The sequence below is a fragment of the Ambystoma mexicanum genome, chromosome 2p (assembly GCF_040938575.1).
Source record: "Ambystoma mexicanum isolate Mex_15411 chromosome 2p, UKY_AmexF1_1, whole genome shotgun sequence".
In the NCBI taxonomy this organism is placed as follows: domain Eukaryota; kingdom Metazoa; phylum Chordata; class Amphibia; order Caudata; family Ambystomatidae; genus Ambystoma; species Ambystoma mexicanum.
In genome coordinates, this window is record NC_090923.1 from 1,423,962,779 (window position 1) to 1,423,988,879 (window position 26,101).

The following is a 26,101-nucleotide window of genomic DNA, read 5'->3' on the forward strand; positions in this document are numbered from 1 at the left end:
GACTTGTTTCTAGTTCCTGAACCTACTTGGGTGGCCCTCCAGTTTCTGTCATTCTCTGGTGATTCCCCCACACCCCCCTTCACTGGCACCAACACTGGAATCCCAGAACTCAAAACAGTTGCTCTATAGTACCTGTTGAAAACTGAATGGCTGAAACTGCCGAAAATCATTAGAATGAGGCCAACCTTTTCCAACACTGGAATAACCCGCATCATCAGGACCAATCTCCAATTTTACAAATTAGGTGTATGCTTACCACGCCAGCTATGAATTAGAACCACCAAGGTGCAAATGTGGACACTCCAGCTCCTATCAGATCACATTTCTAGGGTCACAAGCTAGTGACCATGAGAACACCAACGATTGGTCCGTTGGCCTCAACTGAGACTTGTGAAGTAATATTGTCTGAATCATTACAGCATACATACGCACTGCACATAAAGTACATATAGAGCTTCAATCTTTTGTGGCTGCTTCTTTATATGAATCAGTATATTGTAGTACTGTATATGAAGGCCGTGGAAACTTGGAACGTACCCAAGCTTGTTTAGATCAACACAGTGATCTAAACTTAGGCCTCTGGAGATTGCTCCTTTCAAATGGGTTCCTCAAACTTCCCAGGCCTAGCAATATTTTTCTAAACCTTGTTGCATTTTCTCGTCTGGTTTTCTTTTCAATGATATTACACACCTAGAGGGTGGGATCAAATGTTGCATTCTTTTTCTGAATTAGATACTATGTTTCTTTGGCCAGGATGCTCCCTGCAAAATAAGATCCTTTATTTTTTGATTAATCCCTTTTCCTGAAACACCACGCCAGTTCATTGTGTACAATGAATAACGATTCATTCTACACAAAAACAAATGTTTACCAGAGGACAGCGGCAGGTCACTGCTTTCATCCTTTGGTTCCTTGGCAAGCATCTTCTGCCAGTCTTCAGAATCTTCATCGTCAGAGAAATACAGCGTGCAGTCTCTCAGCACCACCGATATCTGAAAAGACAAACAATGCTCAGTCCATTCTGTTGAAAAGGCCACATCACATGAAACGGCAATGAAAATATACAATAAGTCATTCAAGACAGAATCTTGGCTCACGTACATCAAAGTCCAAATAGTGCATATTAGTATAAAAACATCCATTCATGTACATAGTAGGCGACTTCTCAGTTGGAGGAGGAGAATTCTCCATTCCGGTTTCCCGTGTTTATTTGGCATACTCGTGGATAATGGCAGTGTGGGAATACGATATTATCGCGTCATGTAGGACATCCTCCCGCATCACTGCACTGCGTGCAAGTATGACATCATCCATCGTGGTTATAGCATGTTCGCAATATCTTGCACTCATTTGTAATCATTGGAATTATTACATTAAACTATTTGTGCAGGACATGCTACAGTATTTTAATATTCTAGTAAGTTCACTTAAGTGTGCAATTAATTATAGGCTTGCTGAGTTGAACATTCATATCTCCTCATGTACATGGCTAAAGAGTTTTCACAAAAGTAGTTTGAAGAATGACTTACACTTTCTGATCAAATACTAAGGGCTAAACAAAATTCTTAACAGATTAAAGACACTAAGCATTATTTAAGATGACTGTTGACAGTCACGAAGCTCCACAAGGTCGCCTATTCCCATAAGTTGCTGAGTAATAGCAGTCTAACCTAATATTAGATTTCAACTATGGAAAAAGACCAGGCATTGATATGGTTCTATTACTTACTTTTTCAGACAAGCCACAGAAATGAAGGCAAATATATGCAGCAGGTTTTGGCTTTTGACGGGGCTGGTCTGTTTGGCGACACTTATCCACTTCTGATTATTTCAGTCCTTCTGCTTAGTTAACTCTACCGTCGCGTCTTTGCTGAGTGAGGTGGTTAAAAGCCAAAGAGCCACCAAGAATATTGAACAAACAAACCACACGTACACAAAACTGCGCCAGTTTTCATTTCGTTTTTCCTTGGTTTATTGTTAGTGAAAAAGGGTCATATGACAACAGCCGACGCGAGAGACTGCAGAAATATGGGATCTAACCCGAAAATGAAATATATGCGAAGCCAATAGACAGACACATGACTGAAATGCATATAAACCCTAATTTGAAAAAGGCGGCCAGAGCCGAAACACGCGTCATCATTAAAGGGCAAACATATGACCCTTTTTCACTAACAATAAACCAGGGAAAAAACAAATCAAAACTGGCGCAGTTTTATACCAGTGTGGTTTGTTTGTTAAATATATGCAGCATACAATACCTGAAAAGGCATCTGTAATATTAATCACACAAGTCTCACAAATATATATATGTATATCGTCGTTGTGGTACCATCAAGAGAAAACAGGACCAAATGAGTAAAATCCAAATAACGTGACCTTTCTTCTCCCCTTATTTTCCTTTGCCTATATTCAATCAATGTGGATGCAACCTTATAATGAATATTTATGTGGGTAGAATCATTACAGGGTTAAATCATTACAAACAAACAACCAGAATGATGTTTGTAAACTGAAATTAATGAACATCGAATCATCATATTGAAGAATAATAACAGTTTTGAGAACAGAGGAATAGTTGTAGCTTTGAGAAAGCCCGGGAAGGGTGAAACATGTGTTGCCAAACAACAGTCAGTCCTTCTTAATAATACATGGGCAACCATTTATCCGTCCATAATTGATTAGCAAGGAGTTCGTTCTGCTTCATCCAATAAAAAAGGATTTCTTTGTGATCTTCTAAACCCAGGCTCTCAGTCAGTCTGAGTATCCTGGGGGTTCATGGAATCAACCTGAACACTTATGATCATCGACCGGTTTCAGCGGGTTTAGCTCTAGTCTAGCCGCTTTCTTCATGACTGGAGCCCAGCATTACAGTTGAGCTCCCTTGAGAAAGAGGTATATAGAGTGTCCTCCTACTCAGACTGAGAGCGTGGGTTTAGAAGATCACAAAAATAGCATTTTTTTAATAGATGAAGCAGAACTAACTGCAATTTTTACTACACTGAAGACGGAGGAATGAAAGTAAAAAGCTCTCCCTAGTGTTAATTGTTTTTGTAATTTTAGATATAGGAAAGTAGTGAGCTAGTTTAGGGTCAGTCCTTCTATCCCCTTTCTTAAATAGGCGCTACACCAGCGCCAACTAGGAAAAGAACAACCAGACGAGGGATAGTCTTTCTAATAGCGAGATTTAGCTAGCTGTATGCCGCAAAGTATGAGAAGTGAAGAATAGAATCTTAAACAACTTCCTTTTGTGTTGTGTGAAAACATTGTTGGCATTAGGCAGAATTTGCTGCTCCTCAGCCCTTGTCTTTGATACATAATTGATTATAGTCAAGGATGATAATATAAATCGGACAACAATCCAAATTAAACAATTTTATTTTCAATACAACCAGTCAGTATAACTAACTAACCAATGTAGATGGATTCTTAATTAACTGATGTAATCATAGCCTAATTAAATATGAGATAACAGATGAAAATGCTCAAAATGTAATAATTGGTTGCATAAAATAAACAATGGAATTTCACAAAACACTATGACAAACACGTATCAGAGTACGAAATGACTAAAATTTTATGAATTAAATGAATTACAATACAGAACCCATTTTGACAAGATGAATATGTAATAGCTGTATGAATTTGTGAATAAGTCTGCAGGTCTAGAAAAAAATATAGTGGTAATATAATCATGTTGGTAACAGTAGATGCAAAATTGTATTTATTTCTCAATAAATCCCATTGGACAAACATTTAAATTTACTATTATGAGAATATATGATTTTGGAGACGAGCGCATGACTCTTGGCTGTATATGCTTTAGAATATTCTTATAACTAGTCAGAGGAAGTTCTGTTTGGCCGATGTTACAATTTGAGTGGGTGCCTGTTGGATGAAGTTTTTGTGAGGATGAAATTTAATAGCCAGATTTTCAGAGATTTTCTAAAGTCCATTGTTCTTCATTTGTGTAATCATAGGGGCAGGGTGGTTCCTCAAGTCAGTTCAAGTGGGAAAGAGACCAGCTATAACCAGTGACACATCCTCTTCTGTGGATGGGTATCTCCCTAAAGCCAGAGAAAATAGATGTACTATTCGAAAAATCTACCATTTCGACAAAGAGGAAAAGATGTTGTGCATGATGTCCCAGTTACAGGCACATAACCATACCAAGTCGACAAAAGTCAAACTGCAACTGATGCGTGCTTTCCAAGTGAAAACGCTGAAAGTCCTTCTTTATTATGAAATCAAAGCTATCCATCTAGGCCGACCTTAAAATTAGAAAGAAAAAGAAATACCATAGTGGTGATAACCCTAGATTTACTGAAAAGGATGAGGAATGTGTTGGGGAGGATCTAGCACCTTCCTTCAGGCAACGAGTTTGTCAAAAGCGCTAGAAGCAAAAATAGAGAGTCTTGTCATACAGAATCAGAATGAGAAGGTGGGCAGGACACAAGCATACAAATGGTAAACAAAATGTAGGTCAAACAAAGATCATTACATCTCAGAGTTCCAATAAATATTTTTTCCAAATCCAATAAAGGTGTAAGTATTGGGTTTGTGGAGAGCGCATACAGGACTAGATTCACGGAGATAAAAACGACATCAAGTATTTTAGCTGCACTGGGGCCTCAAATCTAGCAGCATTTTTCTCTAGTCTGCCAGAACAGAATATCAGAACGTGTAATTAATTGCACAGACATTTCAAATCATACCATTCAGTCCTTGAGGCAAAACGTGTTGCTTATTCTATGGTTTGTGAACTAAATGAATCCCCTTGCGAGTTCTTCCAAAGACTGTCGGACGTGTGAGAATCAACCCTAATACGAACATTGAATCATTAAACTTCCATGCTACATACTTCAACTCCCTCAGAGAGGAAGTCATACCACAAATCACACGCGATTATCATAATCATCCAATAAGTTAGCTTACTGAACAGGCAACTTGTGTTTGGTATGTGATTGCAAAACCCCAAAAAGCCATGAGAAGGAGAAAAACAAACTTCTCGCTCAGGGGCCAAAGTATTAGAGGTAAAGGCCAGTTAAGTCCTAGCATTATAAACAAGCAAGAAAAATGCCCAAACCTATGAGTCTACATGGCCAACAAAATGACCATAATCCAAGAAATAACGAAAAAGTTAATAGAGTGCACAAATTGCAAGGAAAAACTGCTTTTTATTTGCAAATACGGCTCGGAGAACCAGGCGGCTTTGTGGAACCAAACTGATGATCAACACGCCCACTCTGGGCTACAATATTAAAGGTGAGAAACCAACATTTTCTACAAATGCAACATTAATTCTAAGATGTGCATTGGCTATTTATCATTAGGCACCTAAAGAACACTATACATTTAAACAATATAATTGGAGGTTTCCTTTCTCATGACCATCAAAGTACCACCCCTTGAACATGACATTTCATTGTCGGCACAAAATTCAACATTTTAATTGGTCGACACTTGTTAGGCAAGATTGTATGCAGTACCCTTTGGATGCACTAGAATAACCTTGACCTCCTGGCAATAGGGACACAACCTTTGGTATAAGTTTGGACTACACAGGTTGGTAGTGTGGCTGAGCAGCCAGGCTTATCTCAAGAGGGCTTAATGTGAACAGTAATGTTGTGACACAGAGTTTCACAGTAAAGTTATTCAAATAAACACTTACACTCAAGGATTCTTGATAAAACAATTATTAATGTATTTCACAGTCCATTGTATAAGCCTTCTTCAGAAGGGAGCACTATATAGGCAACACTTACAATACACTTCAAAACACACTTGGTTTCTCTAAATCAGATGATACCCATTGGGGATGGCACACAGACACTAACTACACCTTCAGGTGACTTAAATAGCTAGGACACTGGGCATCGATTTATCACTGGTACATTTAGAGCAATACTGGTGTAAAAGATAGAATAGAGGAATAAAACAAAGGTTAACAAATCATTCACAAACTGGTAAGTACTTTTTAAAACCTTCCAATGCAGAGTTAATTAACCCTTTCCTGGGGAAAGGCCAAAGCACAAAGTCAGAGGTAAAGAGGAGTCTCTCAGGGAGCCTGGACAGCCAATGTTAAATGCACAATGTCAAGGAGAGCCGAAGATCTGCTTTGCAGGTAGGTAAAAAGTCTTGCAAAGTTTTTAGAAAAGTTTGTAGAAAATAGAACACTTGAAGGGCAGCAAGCTGGAAGGCTTGCGAGGGGCAAAGCTTTAGCAACTCTGCAAGGTAACCAAGACAGGTCTCAACTGAGAGCAAGTAAGGCTACACAACAAGAGGTAAATTCTATTAGACTTTACAGTACCTATGGTTAGAAGAAATGGTTCCAGCTGGCTTCTGTTCCTGTACAGCTCTGCAGAGCCTGTTGTTCCTGAGCCTCAGTCGTGGGGACAAGAGGGCAGACGTCTGGGGACTCCTGCTGGAAGGTCAGCAGCAGCAATGGGCAAACTTCGATTCAGCGGTCCTTCAGTGTTTCAGCTCCTCGCGTCTGACAGCAAATCGCAACACCGCGGTTCTCAGATACTACTTCAGACTTTCCTTCCTTCTGGGGTCCAGCACTCTGTTGAGGTGGCTCAGGCTTGGTCAGTCCTGCATCAGGGAAGTCTGGAGCATCTTCCTAGCGCTCGGGTCTGACTTAAAAGCAACGCACACAATCTGGTGTTCCTCTCCCTGGCACTTCGGTTCCAGCAGCAGCAACAGTGGAACTACTACCAGCTTCGAGAGGATGTCCAGACGGGCTTACTTAGGAGTTGATTGGTACCACCAATGCAAAAGGGAGAAGTCGTCCTTGCAGGGCTTCTCTAGTCGCGACGAATTTGGAGCTACAGCACAGCAGCATGGGCAAACCAACGGTCCAGGAGTTTCAGCAGGCGTCTCTTCCAAGTTCTTCTTTGGATTCCTTCGTCCAGTGGTCGACTCTGCCTTCCAAGCCAAAAAGCATCACCTTTTATGCATGTTTCTCCCATTCATTCCAGCCTAGCTGTCAATCACGCAGCAGGGTGGCTGTCCTTGCCGGACAGTCAGCCGACCAATCTCCTTTGGGTGCATTCTTGTAACCAAAGGGATTAAGCACAGGGAGTTTCGGGCACCTCCCTCACTTCCTGCACCTGCCAGACACACTGGAGCCAGAGGCGGGCTTCACTCGTGAATCCCGCCAAAGACAAAATGAACAAAGAAATAGCAAAAAAAGAAGACCAGGGCCATTTTGACGAAATGAGCACCCATGGGTGCCTTACTGTGGCTGCGAACGCAACCCGCAGTAAAAACACACAATGGTAGTAAAAAGTAAACCACTGCCACCAGTCATTAATTGTAGAAAGGGTAACATACAAATGTTACATGAGAAACTAGACAAAGGGGATACCAAGTAACCCCTCCAGCACCCTATGGTAAAATAGTGTGTGCTGGGTCTAGTAAGTTACAATATGCAAGTAAAGTCAGTTTCACTTTACTGCTCTTGGAAACAGTAGTTTCACCAAGAGAAGGTATTTAAACCTTTGGGAAATGTAAGAGACTTCCCTGTGCCACTGCACTCAGTGTGTTGTGTGTCACAATGTAGAGATGATGCCTATGGAGTTTGTCACACTCCAAATTTAAAAGAAACAGACAATAAATTACATTAAAATTACATGAGGGATAAAAAGTCCTAAAGTCCAGCAAAAAGAGCTGGGGGTCTCCAAGGTAGAAGGGAATTAACACATTTCTGAGAATTCTCCCTAACAAGACTTTCCATGATGTAATTGATTAAAAAAAAGCTCTACCCTAATTGGACAGTGGCATTGGAGACAGCTAAGGCTGTAGCATCCCACTGAGACGGACCAATCATGCTGTGAGCGGGAATCAGCATGGTCAAAACTTTGTTGCATCCCATGTAACACTTCAATCCCTTCCGTGTAATTGGGCCTCTTGGCTTCCTGCCCCTCGAACCTGCTCACACTGCAACTTACGCCTCGATACATGTTGCCAACACTGGACGCAAACGTCTAGTTATCTTCTCGCAATAATAATAATTTCATGAAAAAATGTGTCTGGGGCCCTGCTCCTGGAAATTAATTTGTACTATTTTTTCATTTTACCAGGGCACCTTTACTACTGCACCGTCTGCCCTGCTTTCGGTAGGGGGCGCTGTGCTCATAACCTAGTTCTTCATTTTGGCAATGCTGCGGTCTAGGACCTTCTTGTGTACCTCACTGTGTCCTTCACAACCATTGTGCATTCTTTCGTCCATCGTCTAGAAAGGCACAGTCTTGATTCTCATTTCAGGCCCCTGCGAACTAACTCTTGCAACAATTAAAGGGGATGTTCACTCCAAAATGTTATTCTCCCAAATGATGGGCCATAATCAAAAATATATATACAACATTTTTGAAGAAAGTTCCTATGCAATACTTTGAGCAAATGAGGCTCAAAGTTTTTAGATGGGTTAATCTTTACATGGGGGAATTTATTTTGTGACTTGAGCCAGCCCCCTCTGTTCATGTTAAGCACTACTCTGGCAGCTACTGGGAGCTTTTACTTACTGCTGCCAGAGAGCAGGACTTAACAAGAGAGGAGGCTGCCTCAGTAATTGCCTTCACTTTAATCTGATGTTTTCTGTGCTCCCCAAGCCCAGGGAAGCACAGAAAACGCAAAAGGAAGTGCAATTATAAATACTTTGCCGGCTGCCGGTGGAGTTTTCATAATTGCTGCGACTTTCTTTTCTAGTTTCCCCGAGTGCTGAAAACTAAAGCCGCAATTATGAATACTCTCCCGGATGCCGGCAAAGTATTCATAATTGCCTGGACTTTCTTAAAACGAAAGCCACTGCAATCATAAATACAACAACATTGTATATATAATTGCTGTGGTTTTCTTTTTAAATCTCTTGGGCTCCCCCGGCTCGGGGGAGCTCGGGAAACTTTTCCTTTTTTTTTTTTAAAACAATTTTATTGGTTTTTCAACACAACCGTACATCTTAATAACCATCGTACAACATAACTTCCACTTACAGTTGTATGTTCTGTTTTCTCCCTTCCCACGCCCTTACCACCCCCTCACTCCCCGGCCTACTCCACTCAGCACCCATCCCCTTCTTACTCTGCCCAGCTCCATCCGCACTTGCGTCTCACCTCCAATTGTGCTATTCCCTGGGCTATAATAGTCCGATATAATCAGTGCAGCCACCAAGCGACTAGTCACCCATCCTCTGTGTCCTCGTTCCTCCCCTTAGCTTCTTGCCACACCGCTGTTTCCGCATTCGCCCATTTCTTTAGATCCTGCCACCATGCTTATGCAGATGGTCTTTCCAGAACATTGCTATTCTGCGTTTTTCCAATATGTACGCTGGAGCTCGGGAAACTTACAGAGAACCACGGCAATCATAAATACAACAACCTTGTATTTATAATTACCGGTACTTACGCTTTGAGTCCCCCAGCTCCAGGGAGCCCAGGAAAGCACAACCCAAAAAATAAGCGTTTATTTTATAAGCATTTAATTATAAGCACAGCAGCACACGCAGGGAAGATCAAGACTGTAGTCTCTGCTCTCCGGCTGTAATATGCAAAAGCTCCCACTAGGGTGCTTTTGCTCATTATTGCCACAAGGGCAGAGCTTAACACAAGCACAGGAGGCTCATTCATTTCACAAAACGGATGCCTCCTAGTGCTTGAAATGTGTGACTTTGAGCCTCATTTGCTTGAAATTTTACATGGGAACTTTCTTTAAAAATATTTTTTATATATATATTTTTAATTATGGCTCATCTTTTCAGAAAATAAAATTTTTGAGTAATTTTCCCCTTTAAGGACAACCAACATTGGACATTTTTAAGTTCAGGTTGGCGGTACGTTCAGCTGTGTTCGGGATATGACCATGATGGGTAAAGTGCTAGAGTGGAGGCAGAGGAAGTGAGGGACAGAGGCAGGTTAGAGGCAAGGGAGAAATGTTGTATAGCAGGCAGATGAGAGGTAGGTTAATAGTGTAACTCAGAGGCGAGGAGGTAGGCTTTTAGTATGGTTTTGAACAAATCCATGTGGACTGTTTCTCAGATGTCCGAGGGAGGGGAATTCCATACAAGTGGAGCAATAAGAGAGAAAGAGTGGAAGCACAGGGAGGGCAAGGAGCCAGAAAGGTAGTTGAGAAGGCAGAGCGGATATTACGAGAAGGATTGTAGAATTGGATAGATGATGGATACAGTGGTGCCTTACCGTGGCTAGATTTGTGAACCAGATGAAGACATTTAAATCTGGCCCTGTTTTGCATCGTCAGCCATCCAGTCTGCTGACGGTACAAGAAAATAGATGTGATGTGAGGGAGTTCAAAGAGTCCTAATAGCGAAGTTAATGATCTTGTCAAGAGGACAGAAAGCATAGTTGGGGAGACCAAAGAGGATTCTGGCACAGTATTCCAGTTTATAGAAGACAAAGAGTTGTTACGAGATGCTTGGTGGTGTTGAGAGGAATGAGGTGCCTGATTTTCCTAATATTTAGGAGGCTGATACAAGCTGTTCCAGTTAGGAGATAGTAAAGAAGGTGAGAGAACAGTCATAGATGACACTGAGGTATCTAGCTGAAGAAGAGTAGGGGAGAGTAGGTGGGAACTGGATAGAAAGAGGAAGAGAGGAGAGAGAGCTTTTGGCAGAGAAGAGCACCTTTGTTTTGGTAGAGTTTAACAGAGTGCAAAGCCATCCAATATTTAATGGCAGACAGACAGTTGGAAATGTTGAAAGAGCGATCAGAGGAGAGTTCAGGAAAAGAGAAGATTTGGGTGTCGTCTACGAAGAGTTGGTACAAGAACCCAAAGGAGGAGATTAGTGCCCCAAGAGCAGAGGTGTAGAGTGTAAAGCATTCCAGACCCAAGACAGAGCCTTTAAATTAGAAAGCATTTAAAACTAAGTGATGGCAACAGACAACGGTGCAAATGTTGGTCCATTATAAATTATAAAGTTGCACAGCAAGCTTCATGCCGTGTAAAAGGGACTACAGGTAGACCATATCATGCCTTTCTTTCACTGGATTTCAGAGCAGAGTGGTTATCAACATGGCTGAATGAGAAGTGGTTTTGAATCTTGAGGTATTGAAGGATAACCTCCCTTTGGATATCTGAAACGCCATTAGATGGCTTATTGTTTTTAAAAAATCTTTTCCCATTGGGATTTCAATGAATTCACAATCATAGCCTGTTTTGAAGGGAACTCTTGCTGAGAAAATGTTTCTATTTTTTTTAATTGCAACAATCCGGGAAATTGATTCTGCTGCATCTCTCGCCCCTACCCCATCTATATGTCAAAGTGTTGTAAACTAAATAGTTTTAATTGGTGTCATTCTCTTCAGTAAGATGATATATTTTCCTGGCAATAAATACTGTGAAATGGTCAGAAAGGGCTGGTAAGGGGTGTCATTGAAATACTTGTGCAGATAGGTCTCTGGTTTTGGGCACCTAGGTCTTGCTATACTGTACTTTGTTCAAGGTTAGTTGGACTACTGTCAAGCTGTGTTGTTTTACTTGCTACAAGCAAAAGATAATGATGTTTGTTGGAGTCTTGAATGCTTCTTAATGATACGGAAGTCTTGTTGATCGCGTTATACGATTTACTTTTTCTATTGTTGCACTAGCAAACTATGATAGATTGGATTTTAAGCACCCTGCACTTTAGTTTAATATTAGGGTAGCATGTTATTATTGAAAAGGCAGCATAGAAGTAGTGGTGTTTATATTTTTGACATTATTAGACAGCCCTCCAGATAAGCTGCATAATTGACCATTTTACGCATGCAATTATGGCCATTACGGAGCATTTAATTTTCTTCTGCGTACCGTTTACGCTTTATTTATTTTCATTAAAAAGCCTACTTTCCTCCACTAGATGACACTAGAGTGCAAAAGGTGTCTTGGATCTCCACCAACAAACATTTATTTTATCAATGGCAGAGCCTTTCATATGCATGATAGTTAAAGTGAGCAACCCAAAGCGCCCATTTGATTATGTGTTTATATTAACACAAATCTCAATTGGGCGCATTATATATCTATGTCGTCTGCTAGATTGACACAAAAAAAATAAAGTTGCTTTAAGTCACTAATCAAATGTTTTCAACATCATGAATAACAATGAGCTGGAGGTTTGTTGCAAAGAATCTCCATATCTGAGTTTATTATATAACATCTTTTATTACAGGTCTTAAATCACTGAAAGTACTGTGGGGTTAACTAGATCTTTCAGGTTGACATTATCTTGCATTCTGGGACTTATAGTATACCATTCAGGACGTAAAAATGAAAGCCACAATGATATTCTTTTGGCTTAACACGTAGCTGTAAGGATGTCATGTGGCGTTATTATGCAATTTGTGTTTTTTTGTAAGTAAACTCTATAAGATATCATTACTGTTGGCCTTGAAATCCAAACTATTTGTACCAAGTAAACCTTGGAAGCTATGTGGTCAAATTTGCAGAGTGGATTAAAATCCCTACTTCACAGTTCAGGCAAGGTTTGTGATCCTGGTCCTGTCTCACACTCCCCCCTTGCCTACCCGCCCCATCTGTCTGGCCACCCCACTTCATCCTTTTTGGATGCAGCCAGAGTACCAGTAGTTCCTTTTTTTCCCACTTCCACCACTCTTTAATCCCCCTGATATGATTAGCGATTACGGGCTAAATTGGCTGTGATGCGTGTCATGCCAGAGATGCAGATTCTTGACTATCTTGGAAGAAACCTATCGCGCAATCAAGACTGCTCACCTATGATGGAAGTAGAAGATGGGGGAAGGTACAGGCGAGTTATTAATACTCGAGGAGTTCATGTGAATTTATATTGAAGCAGCAAGGAGTAAGCCACGAGACATATACACTTTGGGCCGAATTCACAGAAACCTTTTATAATGGCAACAGCCCATTGGAAAAAGCTCAATGAATTAGGCCCTTTGTAGTGTACATTATATAAAATTGTCACTACTATTAATGGTATAGTTCAAACAGTGGAAAAGGGGTCAGTCAGGCTTTTTTGAGTAGTAACTAGTTGGCAATAAATCACTTGTTATAGACATTTCTGTTTTTGCTAAAAAGGCACAGTGGCAAAATTAGTTGCCCAGGATCACACACTTTAGGGTTGAAGCAGGGATTTGGGACCAGTCTGCAACTTATGCACTTGTCTGCATTTTTTCCCCAACTGTAATTGCCAGAATCATGTTTTTGGTTTTGTACACAATGTGGGGATCCACATTAATTTCCTGCAGCAGACAGCAAGGAAGGTAGCTTAGCAGGTTGTGACTGTTGCTGATAATATGTGTGCAAGTTCCTGTAAGTAAATCATATGCTAACACTTGCTTACTCACACTCCCTCTGCAAGCAATACAGTAGTCTCTATCTATAGTAGTTCTTAACAGAGATTCTAGGGTCCAGAATTTTGAAAATGAAGCTGTATATGTAGCACATACTTGCAAGTTATTTTATGGCAGACTATTTTCCACAAGTGTAATAAAATGGTTAAAGGCAAGCCAGACAACTTTGATCTACAACTCTTTTGGTCTACGGGTCCGATTTTACCGGTCTGATTTTACGTATGCATTGGGTGTATGTTGGATACGTTTTACTCTCTTGCAGAGGAGAAAACTCATTTTTACTCTCTTGAAATTGCATTTACTCTCTAATTTGAAAAATCATGCGTAAAATTCTCCCACCTCAAAATCTTATCTGGAGCACTGTTATTAGAACTGTATGATCATTGTATTCAATGGAACCGTAATGGAATATTTTTCTAAATAACGTATCGATTGAGTCACTATAATGCAGCTATAAAACCCAGGGCCGTTTTTTTTAGGATTGCATTAATGTGCCCACTCGTGCTGGTAGTTTATTATACAGTATGGGACAAATAAAGTTCAATCACACTTTTTTTAATCAATTATAAAGTGTAAATACATTTTGTCAGATTGGTTTATTATGGGATGTGTATACTTTTCAAACCCACTTTATACAGCACAATATTATTTTGGCACTGGGAAGCCGAACACTAACCCATAGCTGTACCAACTAGAACTGGAAAGATATTCAGAAAAATGCCTACATTTCAGACAAATCAGACTATACCACCGGTCCAAAGTTTGTGTTTGTGAGCAAATCATTCAATCTCACTATGCCTTAGCCGCCAAAATTGGGAGTCTCTAGAAGCGAGTCACAGTATACAAAATCCAAAAAAGCCTCATTCATGGTTTACTAGACTATAGTGTAGCATTGGCAAAGCCAAAGTTTATGGCTTGTGAATAGAGATTTTTGTTTCATTGTTAGAAAATGTTCACAATACAAATAAATATTTGTTGTTTCTAAATGTTAGGGTCGCTCTTAGGATCTTGCAACACAGGTCCTGACCTCCCGCACCCAATCGGCCCAACTCCTGTCTATCTGCACTTACACCCTCTGCTGTGGTGGCTCGCACATATACCCCTCGCGGCTCCAGGCCGTGTAACACTCAACATTCCTAGCACTTCATCTGTGGCTCTCCCATGAGCTCAGACTCCACAGCATTGACTTCCTGCCATCTTCCTTGCTGCACTTGCACGTTCTGGATACTCACAAGGCATAGTAGGTTCGTCCCGTTTTCCGCTTACCCTCACTGCTCTTACATATTGTGTTTTTGATGTATTTTCCTCTCCTGCTCGCTCGCTTGCCCTGTAGGCACTTTGAAACAGTATTTCCTTATTGTATAAGCACCCTATGGGCATAGAAAATGGGTGACAGGGGGGACAACCCCCCCACTGGCAATTTTAAGCATGGGGGATATAATGCCATTTATCCCCCCTACAATCAGAAACGAGGTGAGGGAAAGCGGGGGTTTTATTTTCCCCAAGTGAAGTGATGAAGCAGCAGGGCAGTGTTCAGTAAAATCATAGTTTTTTTTTTTTTTTATTTATTTTAAAGTGCTTTTGGTTAATTAAAACCTTATACACTACAAAATGTTTACATTAACCATACATAGTTACATATTTCACATAGAAAAACATTAGCCAACACATTTAATAATGAATTCTTGTTTACAAACTAGATTCTAAAAAACACATTTACAAAATACATCCCATTACACGCTTCCAAATATAAAAGGCTGCCCCAATAAAAACCTTAATTTCTCCGTCATAAATAGCTGACCAAAATTGGTCTGATTCAATTCTTTGCATGTCCCCTACTAAATTTGAATACCCTTTAGTGTAGTATTCTTTTAAGTTTGGGCAGAGAGTTAAAATATGTCTTACTGTCTCCACCTCGATATTACAGTATCTACACAATCTTTCTGTACGAGGAGTTTTTGTTCTTGCCCCGATAATTTCATTAAAATCATAGTGTTTATACGAGGAAGCGCACTGAACGGTCGGAGCTCGAGAGGACGGATTAGCACGAGATTTGATTCAGGAAGGCTGGGATTTAACCCATGACTGGACACACATGACAGAAAGTACAATTGTGGAGAACTACAATTAGCCCTGATTTGAGAAAGACAGTGGATCCGTCGAAACACGTGTAATCACAGAGGGCACTCTTATTTGAAGAAAAGAACAATTAAATCCATTTACATTGAAAAATTGAGAAAACGGCTACTTGTCTTTTTTCTCAAAGGTGTATGGGCGCATGGGTAATATGTTAAAGTAACCATCTGGAATCATTCAGTAAAATCAGGACTGGACTGTAAGCGAACATCCAGGCCAGCCTGGGTGGTTCACTCATCGTCCTACACTGGCTGCAGCTGGCTGCCTGGTGCACAGCACATAATTATCTGCCCGGGCTGACGCGCCTTCACATTTAAGGGACAACGCATACATACATAGTGTAAAGTGGAATCTATGGTCCATACAAGGGGGTGTACAAAGGGTTAGGGAGGGTGCACACATGGTGTGTGGGTGGTACTAGTTTTGTTTATGATGGGGAATGCTGCACAGTGCGAGCAGCAGGGTGGCATGGGTGGTGCACACAAGGCGTCTGCATATCTAGAGAGGTAGGTCTGATGCAGAATGTCTGTATAACATGGTAGGTGAGCTGCAGGTACATTGTGGCAGGTATTGTATATATTTGGTGTCTGCATAAATGTAGGTATATGGCCGGAAAGATAGCTTACCGGGTTGCACACTTGCTGCTGAAATCTGTCTGGGGTCTGCAGGTCACAGGCTGGAATCCCTGCAAGGCCAACTCAGTCTTTCATTCTTGCGAGAGGGATAGATAAGTACCAACTTTGGTTGGGTGATAGTAATTGCATGTAAATGATCTTTGTGCAGCACTAAGGCAATAGCGTTATATAAATAAAAAAATTACTTTAAATTGTGAGCAGAGATGGGATGGGGCATTTGATTTGTGCATCAATGTAGGTATTGTGTGCGCAGAGTGGTAATTAGATATTAGACACATAAGGTATACACAAAGGAGTAGACATGGTTCACACTTTGATTGCAGAGCAGCTGATGTGCTGCATATAATGAGAGATCTGAGTATATGGCATGCACGCTGCTTGCAGAGCAGTTGGTGTGCTGCCCACATAGTACATGTACAGACTGGTTGGTGTGGTACAAACTTTGTGTGGGGAATCGTAGGTATGGTGCACACGATGATTGTTCACAGATCTCTGTGAACCAATCACAGGATCTGGCAGAGGTGAGCACTGTTTGCAATAAGGAGTAGGAATCGTGCACAAGGTGTTTGTAGAGCAGTGTGTATAATGCATAGATGGTTTGTGCTGTGAAATAGGTATGTGCACCCGATGTAGACAGTGCAGATGATACAGTGTGTGTAGAACTGTAGTTGTGGTGCATAAAGCAGGGTGTAAATCAGTTAATATGTTGTACCAGTGTGTGCAGAGTGATGAGCTTTATGAGCACGTGTGTGAAAAGCAGTTGGTATGGTGCACACATTGTGTGTGCAGACATTTTGGAATGGTACACGCACAATGTGTGAAGAGTCGTAAATATGGCATGCATATGGTGCATGCAGATTTTATGGTTGTGTAGTGCCCACACGGTGTGTGTACATGGAAAAAATAATGACCAAGTACCAGAACTAAGTAGCAGTGAATTAGGCAACAGTAACACCTGTTCCCTGTAGAGTTACGGAGGCTTCAGCACTTGGCTGGCCTTGCCTTATGTTGGTTTCAATATGTGTTGATTTGCGTCTGTAGCAAGTCCCTAAGGTGTCCCGGGTCCCCACCCTCCAGATGTTGTGCGTCTCCTATGCCCCAGAAACACCTAACAAGCAAACAATAAAATAAATAAAAAATGAATTGTTGAGGACTTTGTAAACTAAAACTGATAAAGCATACATTTGAAGTCTTGAATGACTGAAGGGAGGCTATTGGGCCAATGGATACTTGTTACTGAGAGCAAAATGATCGTGGAAATAAATTGCGCAGCAGTAGCAACCGCTTTTACAGCAGCAACATCTATTAGTGTGCGCTTTTAGACAATGAACAAATGCAATAGTGACAATTCTCGTTTGCAAAAGTCTACTTTGCCATTTCTGCTTAGGAACTTAGTTTGGATTATAAATTAATAAAACTTGCCTTTCTTTATACTGCAATGATTTCATATTTTTGGAACGAGATTGTAGTGCAGGGGTTATGTAGTATGGGAAGCATGCCAGTGTTTCGCCAGGGTCTGTATTTAGAAACTGTCCTGCCACCTCCTCTTTTCAAAGCGGGCAGCCGACTGCTTTAGGAGGCTGTAATGCAATGCAATCTGTCATATGTAAGGTTTCCCCAACAATCTTGCGGACACTCGTGATGCCTGGGAACGCAACAGCTCCTCTTAAGAGACCTTTAAAAACAAAACTGCATTCCATCTAGGACCTCCATTCTTACCCACCACTCAAACTTCCATACAGTTAAAACACACAGTGTGACAATAAGCACATGCCAGGTTTGCCAGTTAAGTTGCAGTGAAAACGAGGATAGTTTAGAGCAGCTTTGCGGCATCTCACATGGTTATGGGGCATATGCAGGGTGACGCAGCAGGAGCAAGCAGCACATACCGCGACGGGGATAACAGAGGTTATACTACATTATGATGGAGATACGAAATAGTATACCCAGTGTTTGATCCTATGCATCATTTCCTTGTATCCGCGCGCATGCCACTCTAGCCACTTCAGAGGAAACCGAACACAACATGACAGCAACCAAGAGTGAACTTAAATTCTCAGCAGAAACAAAGGTGTTTCAGCCTTGACCTCAAAGGCAGTGGTCGAAGTATACGAAAAGTAGTGGAACTATGTTCCCTGCTAGCCCACCCCCGCCCCCACAAACCCCATCGCCACACTCCCTGCCATGTGCAATACAAACCCCCAAACACATGTGCCTGCTGTTTAAGGGATTGCTCAGTGCAGTGCACTGTAGTTTAAGTTTTAACTTCTTGCTGCACTTATTTTAAAACGAAACCATTCCGGAACGGTTTATTTTTAAAATAAAAGTATAGGAACAGTAAAACTTAATTTTAAAAAGTAGAGGAGCACCGCTACCAACCGCTCCTGCCCACTTCGACCACTAGTTAAAGCCCTAGTTTCTGACTCTCTGGGCCCCAGTTAGAACCAGCAGAGGGCGCCACAGCGGCTCAGCTTGCATAGCTTTGGTTCCTGTAAGCATACCTGAATCAGCTGGTAAGATTACATGTGACCTGCACGAGTCTCTCCAGTTGCCTTGACCAAGCCCAGTATCTTTGATGTGTCCTACCATCCAGAGTGCAGACCAGAGAGATTATTTTACTCAGTGCCCAAAGTCCAAGGCAGAGGGCTGAAACCTGCACAATGTACCTCCTCTATGCTTTCTAAAAGAGACCTGCGTTAGCAGCGCAGAAGGATTATGCACACCACAAAGGACAGGCATCCTGTGTTTGCGTGCCACAGCCCATGGGGGACTGGCCAATAGGGCATTATGGAGATGTTCTGGTAGGTCTCTGCGCCCTGGGCCTCTTGTGTGTGCTATTTCCAAATGTTCCCATAGGCAAAGGGTCAGGCTTGCTGAAAATGTGTAATATGGGGCCACTATCCAAATTATTTCCAGGGCCTCTTTTGGTTTCCAATCCACCACTGGCCACAGCTTAGAACCACTGCATCGCCCTTACAAATTGATGCATTTGTGTTGCAGGCCTAAAGCCGACAAATGACACAAATGTTAGAGGTACATGCATGAGAACAAGTTATAATTGGATAACTGAACATAACCACAGCCTAAGCAGTTTGAATAATCGCATAACCGCTCACTGCCGGCAGGGCTAATAAACACAGAATTACTTTGGTGCTCTTGCTCTGCTGCATTTGCCGTGCAGCTGTGATCCATGTTACACCACCATCCCTCTCACAAGGGCCAGGAAACGGCTCCAGACAAAGGGCAAGCAGGCTATCGGACGCAGGTATGGATCCCTTAAATGACACTTCACAAGGCTTCCCATAAACAGGTCTACGCATTCAAGTATACATCCATTACAGTGGTTGCAAACATGTTGGTGACGTGAGTGAAAAGTCCCAGCGATAGACGGCCAACCAGTACAAGAGGAAGTAGGAAAGACATAACGAGGCCCAGAAGCACACTGCATGCGCATATGCATCGCCTTAGAGCCCAACTACTGTTACATGTGCAGCAGTGACAGCCCAACCAGATTTAAGGCATCTTTAAAAAATATTAGCCTACGATCCAAAAACAATTGCTCTCAACAACACTCTACAGGTGGAGAGTTACTTTTACCTGTGTACAACACTTTAGTTGGCGATCAGAGTCCTGTTCCATCAGATTGTCAAAGGTAATTCAGAATACACAAACGCAAATTAAGAGGAACTAGTCCCCTGTCTACTTTGCATGTTTGGCAGCTGTGCTGCCCGCTGTCCAGTGCCTGCAGCCCCTCCGATACTTCACTCTTCAGTAGATTTGTGGCCCGAGTCGTCCAAAGTAAATCCTTTAGACCAGTGGTCTTCAAACTTTTTCAAAAATCATTTGAAACTCCAGGTACTACTGATACAGGTTATTACAAAATATCACACCCTGCAATACCTGGACACTCGCGTTAGGTAGGATTTTGAAGACCCTTACACTCATGCCTGTATCTCACCATCAAGTCCTAAATTGACACCGTAACTGCAAGGGTTCCACACGTGTAGTGTGCACCCAAGCACTCCAAGTGAATTCCGAGTACAGCACTAAATGCAAACTCGATATTACAGTTCTTGAAACATTCCACAGTCAGGTACACCGTTTATGAAATGGTTCCCATCTTGTGCATTAAAATGCCTCATGCTGCCATATTGAGGTTGAAATTCCAATCTTTCCAAGAGCAAAGGGTAGGGTGGGATTATATTTAATCCACCTATTCAATCAAGGTTAAGATTCTTACAATGGGCTAACATTACTGAGAAGAGGTTGCTGTTCTTAAAATAAAATAAAAAACAGCATTTATTAGGCCTTTACAAAACCTTCGAATCAAATGTGCAGCATCGTATATTCTTATCTGGTAGCACACTCAACGCAGTAAAACAGATTGCATCACTTCTCTGATGGAGAGACAAGGACAGGGCCTATCCAAGCCCTGACTGACCCATCTCACTTCACAGGCATGAACTGTTTTTTTCTCAAGTGACTGGTTGCAAAAACTGGTTACCTGGCCACCTCTGGTTCTTGGGTCCGAGTCCCCCCCCCCCACCCCCGCTAGTCGGTTCTCGACAATCCCTGCACTTGGTGACTGCGTTCTGTATCCCTACGGTCCCACTACCTGCACTTGACACTGACGTCTGCACTTACCTCTTTCACTTGGCACCTGCTGGCAGCACTTCATTATTGTTTACTTACTGTTATTTATTTTTTTATTCTCTATCCCATGTACTGCACTTTCCTCTTCCATCCCCCCCCGCATTTCTCCTCCTTCCCCCTCCCTTGAGCGATCTGAATGACACCTGGCCTAGTTGGATCGTTGTCTGTCTTCCCCTGTTTCCCCCTCCCTTGCCTCGTCGCGCCTCGAAACACTTGTGTATAGGCGCGTTATAAATGCCATTTCACATCACAACTGTTTAAAAAGGGGACTGCAAGCTTTGAATGCATTTGTCAGTCTTTTCACAACTTTGCAAACAGGTTGGCTTCCTGTAGCCATCGCTATATCTGGAATGTCACTTGTGCTCTATGAAACAGTGAATGATGTCTTAAAAATTGTACCCAGTGCCTTGAAGCAGACCTCTCCCCTTTCAGAGGTGCGCTCTGCAGACGTGTGGATTTCACTCAGTGCACTCAATTTGAACAGCATTTCAGCGATCGAAATTGAGATTGAATAAACAAGAGCTAAAAGCAGCTCCTGGTTATCCAGCATTAACCAGTGACCAGGAGCTACCACTGGGGAACGAGGAGATAGTACATAGCATTCTGCAAATATAACCTCCACATAAGATGCAAACATATAATTGTGTCCATTATTTATGACTATCATGCTTTAAATGTCGCATAGATGTGTCCTAAATATTTATTTTTAGATTGTCCCTAATGCACAAAGTTAAATCCACACAAGTGTCTTTGTTCAGCATCCGTTGGCCGGGGGAGCCAAAAGTAGCTCCTGGTAGCTGTTGCCGTCAAGCTAACCACGGTCTTGTAGGCTACAAGCAGAAGCTAAATTGCTCCCAGCTCCCCTCAATTTCGATCCCTGAGCATTTCATCTTTGCCTTGATTAGAAACAAGTCTGCAATCAAAGCCACTGCTCAGTGCATCATGTGTTCCAAAGTGATGCAACTGGCTCAAAACATTGTAGTCAAAGTCCCGCCTGGAACGTCTGTGGAAAACAATGTTTGTTTCCACGTTTTCTGTATTGTCAATTTGTTGATCTTCAAAGCCTACCAGGAGTTACCCCAAAGAGAAACCACAGAAGCCAAAAATGGGATGGTGTCTGAACCAACCAAGACAGCAGATGGAGGACTCTATGCCAATGTTGCCAGCTCTCCACCTGCTGCACAATGTGGTGTAGCTGCCCAGCCTTCAAAACATGAATCAGACCAAACAGAGCATGATACCAGTTTCCTCTTACCCCTCGACCACGGTGGCAAATGAGTTCGACTGGTTCCAGAGTTCATGGGAGGAACCACAGCGGCTGCCCATGGAAAACAGAAGAGCAGATCATGGCTATACCCTCAGTTTACAGATATCTGGCACTCTTGTTTGCAACACCAATGTGCGTAATAGTACATCTCAACAACTTTTTAAAAGCCAGAACAGATTTAACAAAGCCCGTAATGGGTGTAAATTCACCTGCATTTGAAGCACCATCTGCCTCAATTAACCTCAAGTTGCACTGCATACTATCTCAAGGCCCAATTGTGAATATACAGAACACTGAAGACCTCATTCTACATATCACAGTGGGCCAAAAAGGAACTCACATTTTGTTAAACCTCAAACAGCACCAGTTCAAACTCTGGACTGTATGCATATGCATAAGCTCAGATTCAGCATCCATTGTCCGGTGGTGGAAAAGATCCAGCTCCACTCTGTGCTGGACATTAAGAAGGAACGGTTTCCATAACAACGCATCTTTATATCATGATCATTAGTAAGAATGAATCTAATGATGCATATAAAATGCATGGATGCATTGATATGCTTTCCTAAGAGCCTACTTATGGAACCATGTATTTCTAGGCACTTAATATGCAGTCTGCAAAGCATTAACACACAAAAAAAATTCATGCTTTTATTTTGATAGCAATTCAAGCAGTTTACATGCAATATATAGCTAATTTGAATCCTTGTCCAAGTAGTTCATTTTTAATTTTGGCTACTAGGTGGCGCTGTAAGCGCTGCCCATCCCATCAGCTGAAATTATTGGCTGGGACATCATGATAGGAGAGAGATGGAATGTGAGGAAGTACACAGCCTTTTGGCGTTGTCTGGTTTTTTACCCACCCATTTAACTCCCATGGCACCCTGACCTCGAGGTTTATCCCCCACCCAGTCCAACCCAGCACCGCCCAAACCACGCCCATGCGGGTCTTTTTTACCTGTATGGTTTACTTGATATGAATATCAGCCTGCACGCTAAAGAGTAGAATTGGTGACATTTCTGAAACGTTAATGGGTTCAGCCTCACTGTGGAGAAGAAGCTGCAGTCACCGACAAAACCTATGACAACAATTTTAAGCTTCGGCAAGAAAAGCATGTCCTCTGGCTGTCAGTATCACTTTGGTCATTTTACAATGTAATCGGAATCAAAAAGCTACAAATGGTATTCTATGTGATGGCAACAAATTAATCGGAAAACAGAGCATCTATATTTTAAGAATATCAAAATAAAGCACGTCCTTAAAATAAACAATGATATACATCGAAATCCTCCAAGATCTTTGAGTAAGTGAGGTTAAAAAAAATTAAGAAAATTATAATTAAATACGATAGTTTGGATGTATGCGTTTCATGCTCTGTGTGCTTGACATTGAGACAGGACACTCCCTTCAAACATGGCGCCTCTGCTACCATGAAGTGCACAGGGCCTAGAGATTAGTCTCAACGTAACTAAAGATGCCCCGGTTTCAGAGAAGCAGCAGTGATGTAGTGGAGTTGAAGTACTTCAGAGTCATCAAGATGTGTTTTTTAAACCACTTTGCTTATTAGAATTAGAATAGGGGGGGGTGGAGCGGATTGGGTTGACGGTTCACGGGTTACTGTTGTATAATATCTTCACATAAGACAGGAGGCGTCTTATCTTCTTCGATGCCTTTATTTTCACAGCATGCAATAACGTTGCTTTTACTTGCATTAAAGAATAATGTCAAAGGGCAACAGGCCCTACAGCTGTGGCCATAACTAGCACATGCTGCATAAGTCTTTATGTGCGCTCTGGGGCCCGTGCTTGGAAGGAGCACACAGGACACGTCCTGCTCCACTCGTAATTCGCCCGTAATCCGCGCTCGGAGCGCGGAGGCGGCACTTCCGGCCGCGGGCGAGATCTCGCGAGACTCGCAGGTCTCGCGATATCTCTACACACCTCCCCCTGATAATGCAAAGGCAGTTAATTGTAAGACATAGTCATTGTATCTCATCGGTCTTCTGTGTTCTCTGTGTGGCCGATCACCTTTCTCAGTGTGTAGCTCCTGCAGCTCCTCCTCTCGCTCTACCGCGGGTGTATCCGCTTCCAGTTCGGTTTCTTCTCTTTCTCTGCCATCGGCCGCCGGCTCACTTTCTATCCCTCTCTCATGGTTCATTTCTCCTTCGGCTTCCGATCTTTCGACGGTCTTCTCTCTCTCTTGTCTCTTCTCAAACAAGGCCACTCTTTCCATGTTCCATGTGCGTCCATCTTCGGTGCGGACATGGTTGGATCCTCGGTGAATCACTTTTACGGGTCTGCTGAACCGTGAGCCCGTGAGTTGATCCTTGGTCGGTAGCTGTATTTTGATCCAGTCTCCTTCTTTAACCTCTGACCCTTGTTTGGTCCTTCTTCTATCACTCCATGTTTTCATGCGTGCTTTGCTGTTTTCTATTCGCCATACCACTTCCGACATGTCTACTTCTTCGTCTTCTCTTACTTTGGCCAACCATGGTGGCACTAATGTGGAGGCTGCTCTCCTCCCTCTCAACATGCGAAACAGGGAAATTTGGGTGATCCCGTTGGGAGTTAACCTGTGAGCTGCTATGGCCTCCTTTGTGGTTTTGAGAGGGTCCATCCCTGATGCAGTAGCTAATTGGATAGCCCCCTTGATAAATCTGTTGGCTCTCTCGACAAGCCCATTGGCTTGGGGATGATATAGTGCTGCTTTCTTCTGGTGTATGGGGTGCTTCTTCAGGAACAATTCCATTTCTCTGGAAATCAGTTGTACACCGTTGTGCGTTACTAACTCATCGGGGAGCCCTTCTCTCTGGAAGATGGCTGTGAGGACCTCTATTACTGTTGCGGTGTTGATGTTGGGAACAAACTCGGCTTCGACCCACTTTGATAAGTAGTCCACTAGCACTATGCCGTACCGATGTTCGGGCGTCATCGCCTCCAATGGCCCTATGAAATCTAGACCTACTTTTGACCACACCGCTTCTGGGACTTCCGTAGGGATCAGGGGCGCCTGTCTGATCTTTAGGCGCTTGTCACTGTTGAGACACTCATGGCATCTCTTGATCATGGTGCGGATCTCTTGATCCATTGACGGCCACCTGTAGGCTTCTCTCACTCTTCGACGTGTCATGGTGTTTCCCAAGTGGCCCGCACGGGCACTGTAGAGAATGATTTTTCTCATGCCCGTCGGCTGGATTATTTGGTCCGTTTTCATGATTATTCCGTCTGCCTCTGAAATCTCATCTGCTATTTTCCAATAAGGTCTCATTCCTTCTGGAACTGCCCTTTCATTTGGCTACCCGCTCCTGATCCACTCTCTAATTCTCGCCATGGTCGGGTCCTTTCCATCTTCTTCCGCCCAGTGTTTCTCACTGAGTTCTAGGTAGTCTGGTGTCTTGAGATCTGTAATGGATGCTACAATGCATTCTTCTTGCAGGAAGGTAGTGGCCTTATCCTTGTCCTCTGGCAATCTTGACATGCAGTCTGCCTGCGAATTCTTACATCCTGAGATGTGTTGTACTTCGAAAGTGTATTCCTGCAGTTTGGCTGCTATGCGTGCCAATCTGGGCGTTGACACTTTGGTGCCGCCTGGGCTGAGCATGAGGATGAGGGGTTTATGGTCGGTAACTAATTTGAATTTTATGCCCCGCACATATGTTCTGAAATGTTCCACTGCCCATGCGCACGCTAGCATCTCCTTCTCTATGGTGGAGTAGTTTTGTTCGGCTGATGATAATGCTTTCGAGGCAAAAGCTACCACATGTTCCGTGTCGCCTTTCTTCTGAGTTAACACAGCTCCTAGTCCATATGCACTGGCATCTGTTGTGATGACTGTACCCCACTCGGGGTTGAACGGTTGCAAGCATGGCGCTTCTACTATATGTTGTTTTATGCTTTCCACCGCTTTCTTCTGGGGTTCTTGCCACATGTACTCCGATCCCTTTTTAAGGAGTTCCCGGAGCGGTGCTGAGGTTTCCGAGACTTTGGGGATGAATTTGGCATAGTATTCCGCCAACCCGAGGAATGATCTTACTTCGTCTTTGTTGGTGGGCTCTGGTGCTTTAGTTATGGCCTGCATCAAATTT

General features: G+C 42.5%; 1 protein-coding gene across 2 annotated transcripts in view; it reads right to left on the reverse strand.

The window, feature by feature from the left end:
* The window catches only part of LOC138567578 (zinc finger and SCAN domain-containing protein 2-like), a 303,743-nt gene that overhangs the window by 222,343 nt on the left and 55,299 nt on the right, over positions 1–26,101 (reverse strand). For both annotated transcript variants that reach the window (XM_069645950.1, XM_069645949.1), the window contains exon 2: positions 872–992. In XM_069645950.1, coding sequence (XP_069502051.1) covers positions 872–992 — 121 coding nt within the window. The remainder of the gene's footprint in view (positions 1–871; positions 993–26,101) is intronic.